The sequence below is a fragment of the Protomyctophum parallelum genome, assembly GCF_964188405.1.
Source record: "Protomyctophum parallelum genome assembly, chromosome: 19".
Taxonomy (NCBI): domain Eukaryota; kingdom Metazoa; phylum Chordata; class Actinopteri; order Myctophiformes; family Myctophidae; genus Protomyctophum; species Protomyctophum parallelum.
Window position 1 is genome coordinate 25,410,731 of NC_139717.1, and position 15,072 is coordinate 25,425,802.

The window sequence follows — 15,072 nt, forward strand, 5'->3', positions numbered from 1 at the left end:
TGACCTGTACTTGAAATTCTATTGTTCTATTCTACAAACTGATAATAAAAATAAAGTCCAATCAATCAATCAATCAATCAATCAATCAATCAATCAATCAATCAATCAATCAATCAATCAATCAATCAATCAATCAATCAATCAATCAATCAATCAATCAATCAATCAATCAATCAATCAATCAATCAATCTAGCCTACGCGAGTGTCTACTCTAAACTATATAGCTACGATGTATAAACTAACAAGGTTTAACAAGGATTTGCACAATGTGTTGAAACCAGCGGGTCCCTCGGTTGCCTGGCAACTGAACTAGCTATAAACGTCTAATGATGAATTGAACAATGTGGACCCTGTTGTAAACAAGTGTAATGCTTAATTGGGTCGTCCACTCACAGTTGACAGTCTTTGTATTGAGTTTGTGCTTAAAATGTACTGTAAATTCTACAAACTGTTAATAAATATTTCAATCAATCAATCAAAACCCTGATGTAATAATGCATCCACGACACCAGAGCTTTCCGCAGCACCTGTGGAAAGCGTGCTTTTGATTTACTGCTCACTGCCCCTAAATCCGTCCAAAAGCCCCGCCTACTGTATCCGGCCATTTGCGTGGTCACGTTCACATCATGCACGCACTATTTCCGACCGTATCCGCTCTAGACCGGATCAGCCATCTGCAAAGTGAATCGATCCCAGTCGGTATGGTGGGTTTGTTGTGTGCAGGGTAGACTACTCCCGTGATTGGTCGTCGGTGGCGGTGGCCATGTTTTCTGTGTCTAGTAGAGATATGTGGCTACTGGCTAGCCGGGTTAGCAGTCCTCTATAGTTGTACATAGGATTTATTTCCCCCCCCCTTTAGGTCAACATTAACGTTCACAACAAACATCTCACTCTCCCCGGCATCGACGCAACAATGCCGGTTCACTCCCGGGAGTCACGCGAGTCGAAGAAGGAGAGTAATAACCACGAAGACATGGAGGTGGATTTTCCCGACCAGGACGGCAGCAGTACAGACGAAGAGGACACCGTCAGCTCGTCCGTGTCTGAAGATGGAGACAGCTCGGGTAAAAAGAGATCACATTATATGCGCACAATTCAACTTTACCACCGTAAAAATCTCATTTGACTGTTCAGCTCAAGCGAACAGTTGTCAGATGATGAGAGTGAAAAATATAAACCCCAATGGGAATTGCGTGACCGGTCTCGGGACACACTGCAAGTGGTGATGTTCGATATTATAATTTGATGGTGACATGACATCAACATAACATGAAAGACTACTGTAACTGGAGGTGAATTAAAAGCATTTTGTTGATTTGCCTAGACTAGAGGCAGGTAGCCGTATATTGATGCTGAACCTGTCTTTTCCGGTCTCCCTCCCTATGTGGTGTGAACAGAGATGGACGACGAAGACTGCGAGAGGAGGAGGATGGAGTGCCTTGATGAGATGACCACACTGGAGAAGCAATTCACAGACCTGAAAGAACAGTAGGCGCATGCTCTGTCCAATTAACAAGCATCACATTTACTGTTGATTACTCCTTTTGTCCAGAAAGGGCATTAGTTCCCTGCACGCTGTGCACACACTGTAGTATCAGCATGTTGTACTGAAGGAATAATGAACCGAAACCACAGAACATTAGGCGAAAATAGCAGATCTGCAAGCTTAAAATGTGAGTTTGTAGATTGGCTACCGGTATCTTTGACGAGAGAAAAATATAGTGGTCCTACCTCTGGAGTCTACTACATAGGTTATGCATGTGGTACTTTAGACTTAATTTGATTTGGACATTTACAAACAAAAACCATGATTGGATATGTTCTGGTTACTAGCCGGTTACGGGCGGCTGTGGCTCAGGAGGTAGAGCAGGTCGTCCAATGATCCATGGGTCAGCAGTTCGAATCCCGGCTCCTCTTGTCTACATGTCGAAGTGTCCTTGGGCAAGACACTGAACCCCAAAATGCTCCCGATGTGCTGGTTGGTACCTTGCATGGCTTCCGCTGCCATCGGTGTATGAATGGGTGAATGTGCATTACCCAATCTATGTAAAGCGCCTTGGATAAAGCAAAAATGTACAAGCTCACAACGCATTGTTATGCGCCTTGAGCTTCTGCTGATTTCATCTATAATGACATGCTCCAAATGGGGACGCCAGGTTTAAAGCGGTTACCTTTTCTGCTGCCCTATAGATTGTACAAGGAGCGTCTGAGCCAGGTGGACATCAAGCTCCAGGAGGTGATGGCTGGCTGTGCTCAGGAGTATCTGGAGCCTTTAGCCAACCTACAGGAGAACATGCAGATCAGGACCAAAGTTGCTGGTGGGTTATTATAATATTACAATACAAGCAAGAACAACACAAGGTAATAAATACATGGAACGGTCAGAATAACATAAAACAAATGAACAAAAGCAAGGGCTCGCAACTCACTTTGTAATAAACAGGTAAATGTATTCACAATCACAGCAGGCAGGACATACAACGTTTCCACCCGTATTGGTCTTTCTCAAGTATATGACATATACTTGAGAAAGACCAATATGGGTCGCAACGTTGTATGTCCTGCCTGCCAAACCTCTAGCAGTATAGTATATATGGCCCATTGTTGTTTAAAAAAAATCTTTTAAGGGTATACCATATAATTCCCTCCCGCACAACATGCACGAGTATATACGCACAAATGGTTAGTAGAGGGTATACGATTAGTACCACTGATGTACCCCCTGTTGTAATTAATTCTACATAGTTGAAGCTATTTCATATACAGTACTGCTACATTATGGTTTCTTTTTTTTGTCATCAAAGTTTTTTAATGATTTTACAATAAAGCATACAAAATTCACATGACTTACACAAAAAAAAACACAACTAGCAGTAAAAAAGAAAAAACCCAATGGACAACACCCCTCCACAACTATACATATTCACTACTATGCTATACATATGTACTATGGCGTGCTATGACTATATACAATACAATTATAGTGCTGTCTACATAACATGCTATAAGTCTGTGTCAAATGCTATCTAAGCCAACAGAAATGCTATCTAAGGGGTTAGGGTAAGTGCTATGGGCCATGATGGAGTCTGAAAAGGTGGGTTTTCAGGCTACGGCGGAAGATTGGGAGTGATGCTGCAGTTCTGACTGCAATGGGAAGTGCATTCCACAGTTTTGGAGCCAGAAGGGAGAAGAGTTTGGGACGTGTGGAGCGTTGTCCCGGCGTTTTTAGTGAGGGTACTTCCAGTTTCCCTGCGTTGGCTGATCTGAGTGCGCGGGAGGGTTTGTAGGGTTCAATCATACTTGTAAGTTGGGTCCAGTCTGTGATCTCTGGCGTAGCAGAGCTCTTCCAGTTTCTCAGTATCAACCTGGCTGCAGTAATAAGACCTGCAGTAACTAATGCATGTTGTGCCTTGGTGACCCCCTGTGGTAGCACTGTGCGATCTCCCAAGAGACATAACCTTGGGCATTCTGGTAGTATTAGCCTCATCCAAAGTTTCCCCAGTAACTCTTTCTATACAGTATGATTTCTTAACTGCTGTGCTTAGGGACCTGTTTAAAGGCCAGAAGATAGACATTTTTTTAATCCATGATTGCTGGTACATTGTGGTCTGTCTAGTACTGTTTCAGAGAGGGTTAGTTGATCTACTGATCTACAATTTCTGATTTATTGTTACAATATTAGTTCTGAACTGCTGCTGAGTGGGTGTTTTCAAGCTGGTATGGTTTACTGTCACATTAGCCTATTCTTGTTGAGGGTGCACAGTATTGAGTGTGAGCACAAGTGTGGGTGTAGTCACAGTGCAATATGTGTGCAGTGTAGGCGAGTCTGACAGATTGGGCAGACAGTTTGTAATCTGAACCCAGGCGTAGAATGGGACCAAGAGAATATGGGACTCTCATTGTCACATAGTGGCTTGTCCTTATGTTCACCTTGCTTTTTGTATCTTTGCTGGCAAACAGGAACAGTTAATGTCAATGTATAAAGCACATATATCCTGATAACTCACTTGGATATAGCAGCATAGAAAACTAGAAACCTCAATCAGCAAAACACAACAAAATAAAGCCCGGCATTAAACAGGAATAAGCACAAAATGCAGCAGTAACGTCTCAGAGATGGTTGCTGTACATTTAGGTATAGCAACAGTACATAATTTGTGCTGCTAAGGAAGGATGTACGCTAACTTAAGTACATACAGTAGTAGAGGACTGTATGCTGCTATGTGGGCAAAGTATTACAGTATTATATACCAAAAAAATCTGAAACATTATTTTTATATTAATAATTGATAATGATTTCCAAAATGGATTTAGGCTGCATATTGATTGAGTCACAAAATGGTAGTGTTTTTATTATATTTGAAGGCTCACGCTGGAATTCAATACTGGAGCAGCACATAGCCAGTTATTAAACATCTTAATTATATCAAATATCATTGAAAGTATTTAGAATGATGTTCTTCATAGTACTGTATCAAGTAAACGGAAAGATCAAACATTTGAATACTGAAATGGAATATGTACAGAATCGCAATTTATATGGAATCAGCACCTACAAGTCTTCATGAAATCATATTATATATCAGTTAATATATCAGTCATATATTAAGTATTGTAATATACTGTATGTGAAAAGTGTTGCGCTAAGTCCAACCATGTATTGTTTGTTTCAGGGATCTACAGAGAACTGTGTTTGGAATCAGTGAAGAACAAATATGAGTGTGAGATCCAGGCTGCCTGTCAACACTGGGAGGTGAGAGGAAAACATATCTGTGTTGTTTGGCATAATCTGTAATATGATAAAAGAAAAGGTGTTCATAATGCACGCTGTGAGATGTGACACGTGAGCTTGTAGATTTGTCTATTTTCGACAGGAGACACCATCATTATGAAGAAATGTAAACCTGTTGTTGTTGATGATCTATACAACTATACCTTGTAGATCTGTTCTTTTTGGCGAGGACCAAAGAGTGGTGTACTCTCGTGCTGCCTATATTATAATCTTTATTGCATGTGCGACAGTTTGGACCCCTAGTAGTCAGGCGTTGGTGACGATGCCTCTTCTGGATATGCCCTGAGAGGGATGAATAAGTGTCTCACTTTGACCCCCTTTCCACCGGGTGGTTCCCAATGGGAACCGGTTCAGTTCTTTTTGGTTTATAGTCCATGAGCCAGAGCTCCAAAATTGGTGGGAAAAACTAGACCTATATGAAATTGTTTATAGAATCAATACAAGTAAATGAATACATGATAACCCTTCCACAGTAGTAGCTTTTTCATATTTTCGATTATTTTGCATATTTTCCTACATAATGCCTCATTTGCATATTTAAAAATGTAAAATGTGTTATACAATAAATCATTGTTTTCCTGTAAGTACTCAATAGAGCGTCGCAGTCCCGCCCCCTACCATGGCCCAGGAAATGATTCTCCGTTCATTTTCCTCATAGACATTTCAGAAAGTATTTATTTAAAGACGTTTACGCTGCGGACAAAGCCAACTCTTGTCGTGAGACTCGTGACTCATGAGTCTCGTAACAAACACAATTTTTCGGGCCAAACTAAGAATTAGAAAGTAGAAAAAAACGGCAGGTTACAACACTTCTTTTGTTGTTTTTCTTCTATGTAATTATTTGTTTTGTCCAAAATATTGTGTGTTGTCATGATTTGTCACGACTCGAGTTGGCTTCGTACAACGCTTAAAAGGTCTTTAAATAAATACTTTTTGAAATGTCTATGGGAAAAATGCATTGTGATTCATTTCCTGGGCCAGGCGTCGTCATGAAAGGGGGCGGGACTGCGACGCTCTATTGGGGAAGATTCATGGTGATAACAATCTAATATAGGTATGGTTTAGCACATTCAATTCATAATTAACCTTCCAATTGTGGAGCTCTGGCTCATGGACTAAGAATAAAAAAACTGAACCGGTTCCCATTGGGAACCAAGCGGTGGAAAAGGGGCCTTTGTGTTAGTGTCGTCGTGGCCACTCAGTGCGTATAGAATCATGCCTGTTGTCTCATGTTGCAGAGCGAGAAGCTGCTGCTGTTTGACACGGTGCAGAGCGAGCTGGAGGAGAAGATCAGAAGGCTGGAGGAGGACAGGCACAGTATTGACATTACCTCAGGTACACATCCACGGCTTTCACGCTGCTTTTGCTGTACTTAACATAGTCTGTATGTGCCATATATTTCATATCATTTCTTGTTGATGTGGCTATACAGTATATTGTTTCTTTTTATGAATCTATATGCAAATTGCTGTGCATTGCTAGTGTCACATTCTTATTTACAGCTGTGGTTTGGGGGTGTAATGATAGGAAGAGCAATGCTTACAGGATACAGACATAAACACAGAAGGATACAGACATAAACACAGACTTCTCTGAGGGCTCCATAGTGTAGTAGTTGTAGTAGTAGCTGTCATAGATATAGATTTATGCTGTATATCTAAAGGCAATTTACCAGTATTGATGGCAATGCTGGAGGATGTTGGTTTAAGTGTAATTGGTCCCTTGATGCCATTAAAAGATCAAGTAACTCGATGCCTAAATTGATAAATGAATATAACTGAAGACCAGTATAGCTAATAGCATAGGAAGAGAGCTATTTTGTAATGCAATGTCGGTCTTGGCTATAAATAAAACATTATCTCTGTCACTTGCTTCCCTAACACTAGATATAACATTGGCAACACTTGGCACTAACACTCAGAGACACGTGTTGTTAGCGCACACCCTTGGCACTCATTTAAATTCATGCCACCTCTTGTTAAGTGGCAAGTAAACACATGTCACAGTTTCAGTTTACACTCATACCACCAGCATACAACACTCACACTGAGCTGATGTCACTGCGCCACATTCAGAGGCTACGGTCATCGCTACGGCACGGGCATTAGCTACTTTAAAGGGCTATACACACCAGTACAAATGTGTAGAGCTGTAGACATGTCTTAGAGAGCAAAACCAAGTCATGTTTGGTTTCAATGGTACATAAAACATGTGTATTATTATGAACAGGTTTTTGTACAACACAGTGGAAAATAAATACTGTATTTCTAGCAAAGAACTGTAGTGGAGAAGATACAGAAGGAAGGCTCTGGTCGGATTCAATCCCAGGCCTGCAGGGGCACATTGTGGTTCCGGAGGCAACCATTCCTTCCTACAAATCACCAGGTCCTCGACAGGCACAGATTTGTTTAGAGCAGATGGTCCTATCCAGACTCAGAGCGACTTACAAAGTGCAAGATCAGAGTAAGTGGTATGACCCTTAGTCAGGGTGACAGGGTAAATCGACAGGGTCAAATTGTCAAGTAAATGGAAAACAATTCAGACATGGCAACTAGGATGCCCGGGTAAAACATCAAACCTAGCATGTCTAAACAATATGTTTTCTAAATAACATTCTTAGCATTTGTAGACGATGCAGACAGTAACATGTATCTAAATCATAACCAAGTAACCAACATACTGTACATCTGCATAGTATATCTAGCATGTGTATTAATGTAGTGGAATCTAGGCGAGCCGCTTGTGATAGCTGCTGTACATCATTGAGTAAAAGCGTTGACATCTCACAAAATGCCACACCAGCAGTGTTCCTATTTAAACGGCTTGTTAAAGAGAGATATGACCACAGATATACCACGCAAGCAGGTGATTTGGGAGCCCTGGTTTTCTCATCCCCCTAATCTGCTGTCTACGGCTACGCTCCACAGAGTTGTGGAACGATGGCTTGCACTCACGGAAAAATAAGAAGAAAGATCCATTCTGCCCCGTGAAGAAGAAGAAGCCAGTCGTCGTTTCTGATATCCTTTTGATTTCCAATATGTGTGTCGGTTTAACATAAAATGTTTGTCCTCAGCTTATCTTTGTGCACTTAATTTGCGGAGTGGTACACTGGCAGCACATTATTGCTTAAATGGTTTAGAAAGTTGGAATTTTGTGCAGGTGAGCCTAAGTAAAACAAAACCATAGCCTCAAAATGTGATAACAGAAAAATAAACTAACAATGAAATGAATTACAGATGAGTAAATATATTCAGATTTTCAGTTTGACATGTAGCACTAGTCTACAATGTCAACCTGTTTGGACACATTCAACAGCCATCTCCACAGCCTGAAAGCGCATTGTCCTTGACGATCTATATCACGACCATATATTGTTTACATGCTGCAAGATCTGGATATCCTTGAAGACTGGACAGCAATAAGAAAGGTATGAAGGAAGCACTCAAACAGAAACAAGGCCCTGAAGTGTATTTTCTGTTGCGTCATTTTCTCTTTTTCTAACCCCCTGCATCCAAAACATCCTCAGGCAATGGCGTCAATAGGTCCTCCTCACAGAGTGAAGGTCGATGGTAAGTGTCTTCCTCCATTACAATCGATATTTGGCTCAGAATGGTTTGTAGCACACAGTTAACCAGGAAGTAAAGAGTTGATTCATAGCCTTTACTGAGGAAAAATGCAGGAATTGATGATTTGTTGGTCACACTGCACTGCTATTTTAGAGAGTAATGTTTGGTTGTTTTTTTCCCCTCTCCCTCTGCCCACCACCACTATAATTTTCCTTCTACTTTCTGTGCTTGGATACTTTCTGTGCTTGCCCGTCTGTTGCCCTCTCCTCTCTATTTCTCACTACTCCCTTGCCACCGTCTCACTTTCCGTGGCTTATAACTTTTTCATCGCGCTCTCGCTCCCTTGCCCTTCATCTGTCTGTCTGTCTTTCTATTACTGTCCACTATGTCTCTCTCTCTCTCACCCATCCCTCTGCCCTCTCTCACCCATCCCTCTGCCCCCTCTCACTCCTTCCAGTCCCGGCAGTGAGGCCAGAAAGGCACCATCATGTGGCACGCTCAGAAGAAGGACGACTGTATTATGACAGCCAGTGGTACTGCAGAGGGCAGGCCATCTGCATCAACAGGAAGGATGAATTCCCCACTAGGTATGTGTGCGTGTGTGTGTGTGTGTGTGTGACTGTGTGTGCGCGTGCTAGTGTTTAGAATTGAGTTTAGGTTGGGCAGGCAAAATATACGGCACAAACATAATAGTACATGCCTGTGTGTGTTTTACACTGTTTCACCACATCCTTGCTCTGATTTTAACCATTTAACCTTAAAAAAGGGAGGAACATTTGAAAGTAATTTTTATCTAGTTTGATCTTTTTCGTCCGTGACAAGCTTTCTGTGCAGAGAGGTTAGACATTGAATATTGTGTGTAGTGATACATTATTAGTGTACATTACCGGTACCGTTATTTATGTGTTTAGTGATAGACATCACATGAATCTAACTTTCTTTCTGTGCGTGTGCATACTACAGTGCCATCATCACAACCATCAACCATGATGAGGTTTGGTTCAAACGGCTGGATGGAACCAAGTCAAAACTATACATCTCTCAGCTGCAGAAAGGCAAATACACCATCAAACACTCTTAAACTTGGTTAAACACACACACACACACACACACACACACACACACACCTCTTTTTGTTTTCTGTTTCTCTACTGCACATACAAGAACACAAAAAGTATGCTCAGTATACTATAAACTCACACAAACCTAATCTTTCCTCCCGCTGAGCAACAAACACAAACGTCATGTCAACAACCGGAAAAAATATATCAAGCTCTTCTCTCGATGCTGTCCGTGGAATCCACATTCTCTGTAAATATGTACGCATGTGTTAATATTTGCGATGAGGTGACGTGTCATTCTCTCTGGAACGGAGATGGATGTCAAGACAAGTGCTGCTAATTATCAAAACGATTCTAAAACGACATGGAAGAAATCAAGAACGGTCATGAACTGTGAACCACGGAGCCAAGTCACGTGCCTTTTTTAAGATGAGACAATGCCTAGGCTGTCAAAACAAAACGCAACGTCCTGAACCACTGTATCGCTACAGTGAAGCCTTATTCTGATGTTGTTTCAGCAGTGAGAGGGTCAAAGCGGGTTACTGAACGAATGGATGAGTGCGTGAAATCTACTGTATTAAGACAATACTGGAGTGTGTTTGATTTGCCTCTCGAGAGACCAAGATCCACAAAATACGTACATTTACGTAAGGCTGCATTAGGGACCCCCTGTCCAGGAATCCAGGCATTAGGACTTTCTTTTAAATTATTATTTTAAATAACATTTGTGCAGAATTGCACAACTCTCTAAACAACAGTGAGAGAGAATGGGTGAAAAGTAGGTGAGCGCTATGATCAATCAACTCCAAGCGAACTAGCGAAGGGATCAGTTGTGTTGAGTGCAAACTCGGGCTTGACAGAAAACGCTTAATAGAAAAGGCATCAAAAAGAAGCCCTTCTGTACAGTAGAGTGCACTGTAGCCAACCTACACACGCTGACAGCCAGTTAGGGGTTTTCCTTGTGTTGAGTGTACAGAGCTGATGACAATAATGCTGGTAATGATAACCATAGACAATTAGACATATATAAAGGCTAGATGGCTCAAGGCGGAGTCTCTGACGTAGTTCACCCGGCGCCGGCGGCCATCTTGCAGAGGGGCTACAGTACAGTATCAGTATGTTCTATGGTAGCTGAAACTAAAATAGTCATAACTCCCTCAAATCTTGACGGATTTACAAACGGGTTGGTTTATTACAAACGTTGTCAACGTGGCTATGATTCAGGACGCTTACTGCTTAATGTTGTTTTTTATTTGAACATTGTATGCGGACGTCTTTGACGTTTATAACAAACCAAACCGTTTGAAAATCGGTTGAAAATCTAGCAAGTTATGGTTATTTAAAAAGTACATGCCCCATAGACACAATGTTACAGTATGCTGCCACTCGGTAAGATGGCCGCCACGTAGCGACGTCGCTCTCCATTGGCCAGAGAGCCAGCTAGCTTTCTTATATATATCTATGATGATAACGATGTGCTTTGTGTTATATTCACTGTGATCTCAACCTCGTTCTGCCATCTCCCATTACTCTGCCATATGTCTGAGAGTGCCTAGAGCTTGATATCCACATAGCGCTGAGCGATTTCTTTGGCTTTCCTGGGTTTGGTTTGGTTGTTGATGAATAATCTTCAATTTTGGTTACGTGATGATGGAACAGTGAAGCCATTGGTTACTTTAACACACATCCATCTATTTGTGGAATGGCTCTTGTTTTCCACCTAAAACTTGAAGCACATCAAATCCAACTAAACTCCATAGATTTCGAGCTCATTTATTATTATTATAATTATAATAATAATTATTAATCCAACATCTCTCATCTCTAATCGCTCAGCCCTACATTTAAATATTAACCCAGCCAGATGTGTTGGCTTTGGGCTTAATTGAGTGTGTCTCAGGTTGAAAAAGAAAATATGGATATACAAATGAAACACGGTGGTTCATAAGGGAGTAATAAGAAGTTCTGAAACTTTGGTTTATAACAGTACAGTATATGTTACACTATAGAAAGCAACACTGAGGGGATTCCAGTTTCGTTTGACTTTTGTACAATCCATCCAATGCAATGCTAACCACTCCCAATAGTTATAGGGTGTAAAGAAAGTATAGTGTTTTGGTATGTGTAAATAATAAATATGTTTGGTTGGAAGATGAATTTGGTTGCTTTTATGTTGTTTCCGGTGCTTCATATTTCCCACGTATTATTTGCATATCTGTTTTCAAAGTATTACCTGCCAATAATATTCTATTATAAGAAGTCCATTAGACATTATGAAATGAACCTTAAGATGTTTTAAGAGTCTGTGAAGCCACATGTGGCATCAACATAAACTGTAATTAGAATGTTTTTTAATAGTTTATTGCAAGTATGTTTATTTTTATTTGTACATTGTGTTTACTGACTTGGCATAAAAAAAAAGTTTTGCACTATGCCTTGGTTCATTTTTGGTTTGTGTGCAAGGTAAAGATGAATTCATACAGTATGTCATTGTGCCAATGCATGTAGCCTACAGCTAATAAAAGGTTTCATTTTTATCATTGGAAAAGGACTCTTTCTTTACTTAAACCCACCACTCTTCACCACTCCAGTGCTACATATGGAGTGGTGAAGAGAATGAGAAGCTCTTTATTTTCATCTGGTGAAATGGAATGTCATGGCTGTGCATTTACACGATTAGACTCAACTGGCTTTGCTTAGCTCAACTCAAGCATATTTTTTTCTCCTCAGATTTGAAGGACAGTTGAGCTTTTCATAAGAACATGCAGTAATCCTGGTCTCTAAACTGCCTCATCCTGGCCAGCTGGGGCGCCTGATGGAGGGGAAAAGAACTGGTTGGAATAACATGTTCCTTCCACGCGCTACGTCCAACCAGGGAAACTCCCCCCTGTCAGGTGTAAAGGAGCGACATGCTTCCTTGCATGAAGGAAGCATGAGTTCAAGTTCCTTGCTCTCCCCAGGTTGGCGGAGGGTGTGAGCCCAGGATCACATTAGATAATTGACACATGGGGTGAAAAATGGGTTACAAAATCGTGGGATAAAATATATATAAAAAAAAAAATACCGGAGCTTTTGAGGTAGCACTTAAACAACCTATTGGAAGTGGCATGTTTGCACAAAAAAAGATATACAATCTCCTATAGTGCTCCATTGTTTGAAAACTAAGAACTCTCACAATGCTCAACCCAAAGTCACCCATGAGGTTCACTGACCTGGGCTGTGCTGCTCTCCCACAAAATGTGGCTTATTTAAGGGGGTGGGGAATGCTGAGCTGGCCCTATTTGATAATGGCTCTTCAAGACCGCTGTGCTGTTCAACCTTTCAGTCACTTGTTCCTGCCAGAGCACCACTCACTAGATTACCACTACATATTGCTATCGATCGATAAAGGAACCTTCTCTGATATGTCCTTCCCTCCCTGTCCATCTGACTGACCCCAGGGGCTATTGCAGATGGCCCAATTGGCTCCAACTTCTCCAAGCAATGCCATTGCATCCAGAATAGAAGTAGATAGTTGATCAAATATACATAAAGCAATGTTAATCAATAGTATTGATAGGCCTAATTTAGGGTTAGTCCAAAAGAAGATACAATTCAGTCTGAAATAACCTACTAGCACTAGACACCAGAGGTGGCGGTGGCTCAGGGGTAGAGTGGCCGGATGGCAACTGCAAGGTTGCCAGTTCAAACCCGGACTCCCCCAGAGTTAGTGTCGAAGTGTCCTTGAGCAAGACACTGAACCCCTAATTGCTCATGATGATGTGCTGGTTGGTGCCTTGCATGGTTTCTGCTGCCATCGGTGTATGAATGTGTGTGTGAATGGGTGCATGTAATGTCTAATCTATGTAAAGCACTTTGGATAAAGGCACTATATAAATGCACCATTTACCCCATAATGCTATTGCAGAATTAAACATTAGGGCTATATGGACCAGAGCTAACACTGCATGCCCCGCTACAGCTTAATATCATACTTTAATTGGGCCTATAGGTGCAAATAATTAATGCTGATTAGGCTACTGATTAACTTGAGGAGTAGCGTACCATAGGTGGGAGTTTTCACTGGGTTGTAAAAAAAATATTAGTCAACCCTGAATGTCAGACAATTGTGTGATAGCACGTCAGTTATCATTGTCCTCAATAGAAACCAATCAATTGCCCAATAGGCCTACACTGCAACATCTCCACCAAAGAAGCTTGTTTCACCCCTTCTTGTTTGGTCCTAATCATCCCTGGCTTGTGGGATGACCTGGGAGTCAGGCCGCTTGGACAAAAGAAGGCCTGGCTACTCGCGAGATTGATTTCACAGTCTAGTGCAGTGATGTCGAGAGAAGATGGCAGGCAGGAGGACAAAATAAATACTTTACTTTACATGATCCGTTTGGACTGGAGTAATGTTTGTAGTCCTTAACCTACCCAAAGTACCCATGCCTGCACCATACCATCAATAAAAACAACATTTCCCTCCGCTACTGCATGTAGCAGTAGGCCTACTGTTACTGTTGCTGAAAAGGCGGTCTAAACAACTGTAACGACAGTCGACATCATAAGGTGAGTAGGCCTAGACGGCGGGTTAATGTGAGAAGCGGGAAGCTGTAAAGCATTGTTGCTAACGAGCAGCACAGCTGCATTCGATTTTCTTCGCCAGGTTTATTTGCAGGGAAATTAAAGGAATAAATATCAACTTACATCAACAAATGGAGGCTTACCATAGCAGCCTACTACACTATTTCTACTTGTATAGGCTACAGGAGTTATCTAATGGCAATTTTGGCAAATACATTTTGTCCAGACAACTGCAGGTAATTATAGCCTGGTTGAGTTTAGCAGGCATATACATCTATTTACTTAAATTAGTTTAAATATTGTTGAAACAATGTGTTAAGGACAGACTGGTATAGACTAGGCTAAAATATATATATATTTAAATCATACCCGTGTGAAGTTTGATTGATTGAAATATTTATTAACAGAATTACAGTACATTTCAAGCACAACTCAATACAAAACTGTTAACTGTGGACGGACGACACCATAATAGCATTACACTTGTTTACAATAGGGTCCACCATGTTCAATTCATCACAACATTTAGAGACGTACACATATACACTTCTATATATAGCCAAAAACAGGAAATCATCATAGAGGAGGGAAAAAGGGGCGAAAAACATATACAGTGAGGGGGGAAAAGGGATGGGTGCATGGGTGAGGCCCCGGGAAGCCAGTTTTGAAGTTTAAGGGCCGATTCATACTCCTATTTTACCGCTGTTTCGGCGCTGTAGTGCCGAAATGATTTCGGCTCGTCAGAAATTTTCAGTAGCACCGAAGAGCCGACTTTAGGACGGTACCCACTACCCGCCCCCCCGAACCTCAAATGACGTCAGCTTGGACTCCTCATGCATTGAAGGAAGCATGAGGCCAGTCCGCTTTTACATTAGGATTACATTTGATAATTGACACTGGGTGAAAATAAATGGATTGCAAAATGGTGGGATAAAAAAGTGCATTTTCTTCCCTCGCTCGAACAAACTGAAATGAAAAGTGACAAGAGGTTCAGACACTATTGAGCACATTATTCTCTTGGGAGTATGCAAACACATTGTGAAGCTATTTAAACTATGTTTACAGAAACACCTGGCGCAGAGACCT

The 15,072-nt window shown here is 41.3% G+C and overlaps 1 protein-coding gene across 2 annotated transcripts; it reads left to right on the forward strand.

Annotated features, from left to right (window-relative positions):
* Window positions 1–753: 753 nt before the first annotated feature.
* On the forward strand, window positions 754–11,957 carry LOC310877060 (breast cancer metastasis-suppressor 1-like protein-A). 2 transcript variants are annotated; one of them, XM_083790728.1, is made up of 11 exons: window positions 754–1,065; window positions 1,399–1,489; window positions 2,192–2,319; window positions 4,675–4,754; window positions 6,032–6,128; window positions 7,065–7,256; window positions 7,721–7,810; window positions 8,156–8,220; window positions 8,320–8,362; window positions 8,817–8,946; window positions 9,323–11,957. In XM_083790728.1, exons 1-11 carry the CDS (start codon window positions 915–917, stop codon window positions 9,438–9,440), a joined length of 1,185 nt encoding a protein of 394 aa, XP_083646854.1. In that variant the 5' UTR covers window positions 754–914; the 3' UTR covers window positions 9,441–11,957. The 2 variants fall into 2 exon arrangements, with proteins under 2 accessions (XP_083646854.1, XP_083646855.1); XM_083790729.1 differs by lacking the exon at window positions 7,065–7,256.
* Window positions 11,958–15,072: the final 3,115 nt, after the last annotated feature.